This window comes from Nothoprocta perdicaria, unplaced genomic scaffold, assembly GCF_003342845.1.
Source record: "Nothoprocta perdicaria isolate Ctin4 unplaced genomic scaffold, notPer1 scaffold_116, whole genome shotgun sequence".
NCBI lineage: Eukaryota > Metazoa > Chordata > Aves > Tinamiformes > Tinamidae > Nothoprocta > Nothoprocta perdicaria.
In genome coordinates, this window is record NW_020454272.1 from 2,448,448 (window position 1) to 2,450,366 (window position 1,919).

Sequence of the window (1,919 nt, forward strand, 5' to 3'; positions counted from 1 at the left end):
AGGTAGGCCTCGCTCGCCTCCTGCAGCGCCATCACGGCCGAGCTCTGGAAGCGCAGGTCCGTCTTGAAGTCCTGCGCGATCTCGCGCACCAGCCGCTGGAAGGGCAGCTTGCGGATCAGCAGCTCCGTCGACTTCTGGTAGCGCCGGATCTCGCGCAGCGCCACCGTGCCGGGCCGGTAGCGGTGCGGCTTCTTCACGCCGCCCGTGGCCGGCGCGCTCTTGCGGGCCGCCTTGGTGGCCAGCTGCTTGCGCGGCGCCTTCCCGCCCGTCGACTTACGCGCCGTCTGCTTCGTGCGCGCCATGGCAGCTAGGCTCCTGCTCTCCCTACCAAGAAAGCTGCTCTGCCTGTAGCGGAGCACCGCTATTTATAGAGCCGCCTGCTCTGTGATTGGGCGACATGAAGCGCTCATCTCATTGGTCACATTGAAAATCCCGGCCAGCCCGCCGAGCAAGCCGGATACTCCCCTCGCCCCCCTTCCACCCACCCACTCCGAGCCACGTCCCGCCTCGGACCGGCTCACTGTTCTCTTTGCCTYCCCCCCCCACTTCTCTCTCCACGTAAATCATTCACATCTTTTCCTCATTCCTCCCCTTACCACTCTTCCGACAGATAAAAAGAGATGTTCTTTAAATTACAATTTTACTCTATTATACTTATTATAAAAAAAAATCATAAATGCTATCTCCAGTCTAGTAAATAATGGTTAGCGTATTTTGAGAAGGAATTTGCTCGTAAAATGAGACTTTTTTTTTCCGTTTAAGCAGCGAAGAAGGGCGTATGGACGTTAGTCAACACATATATTTTTTTTTCCCTCGTGTTAGAGTAGGCAAAAAGTAACGGTGCCCAGTTTAGGGATAGTGATTTTCAGTAGTTCTGTTTAGAGCCTAAAAGAAAAGGCTTTTACATTCCATTTCCCATAGCTGTTTATAAACAAATAAAGAGTAACATTTTAGAAATTTATTTTGGACTAGGCGACCTGAGAGATTTCCTTGCCAAACAGACTTCTGTGCCAAATTTTTGCTGCCCCTCACTGCCTTCAAAAAGGAAAAAGTTACGTATGGTCCGATATAAAYATCATCAAGAACATAATCTTCAACAGACAGAATACGTTTGTTCATCTTCTCATATTCAGTACAAGACACTCCTAAAAAGATATACCTTTCCATATACCTTTCTTTAAATCCGAAAAAATCAATTTTCACCCTTTCCACGAGAAYGGCATAATTTACACCCACTAATAAAAACAGTTCTCACAGTCCAGAGAAAAGTTTAATGACCAAGCTTTTCCTTACAGAATACTATAGAAAGTGACATATACACAATATACACATAGTTGGAGTGCAGACAGTGCATAAACATTACATTCACTTATTTAAGGTAAATTCTGGCATTAGTTATTTCAATGGAGATAAAACAGAACCAYATTAAACTATTCGTTATAAACAAAAACGTATTCAGCAACACAAAGCCCTTTCAGAGTCTAAGATGCTTGAAAATTCCACGTTTAGAAGCAGGATATAGCGTTCCAGCTCTTAAAAGTTMTGTGGGTGGCTCTTAAAAGAGCCTTTGGGTTCTCGAGTCGTTCGGTTTGAGAMGAGGCRCTTTAGCCGCCGAAGCCGTAGAGGGTGCGTCCCTGGCGCTTGAGCGCGTACACCACGTCCATGGCCGTGACCGTCTTGCGCTTGGCGTGCTCCGTGTAGGTGACGGCGTCGCGGATCACGTTCTCCAGGAAGACCTTGAGCACGCCGCGCGTCTCCTCGTAGATGAGCCCCGAGATGCGCTTCACGCCGCCGCGCCGCGCCAGCCGCCGGATGGCCGGCTTGGTGATGCCCTGGATGTTGTCGCGCAGCACCTTGCGGTGCCGCTTGGCGCCGCCCTTGCCGAGCCCCTTGCCGCCCTTGCCCCTGCCGGACATGCT

General features: G+C 49.9%; 1 protein-coding gene across 1 annotated transcript in view; it reads right to left on the reverse strand.

The window, feature by feature from the left end:
• The window catches only part of LOC112959442, a 31,741-nt gene extending 29,825 nt beyond the window's left edge, over positions 1-1,916 (reverse strand). Inside the window, exons 1-2 of the mRNA XM_026053462.1 lie at positions 1,619-1,916; positions 18-361 (exon numbers count right to left, since the gene is read on the reverse strand). Of these exons, the coding sequence (XP_025909247.1) occupies positions 18-361; positions 1,619-1,916 (642 nt within the window). The remainder of the gene's footprint in view (positions 1-17; positions 362-1,618) is intronic.
• Between the last annotated feature and the right edge of the window lie 3 nt (positions 1,917-1,919).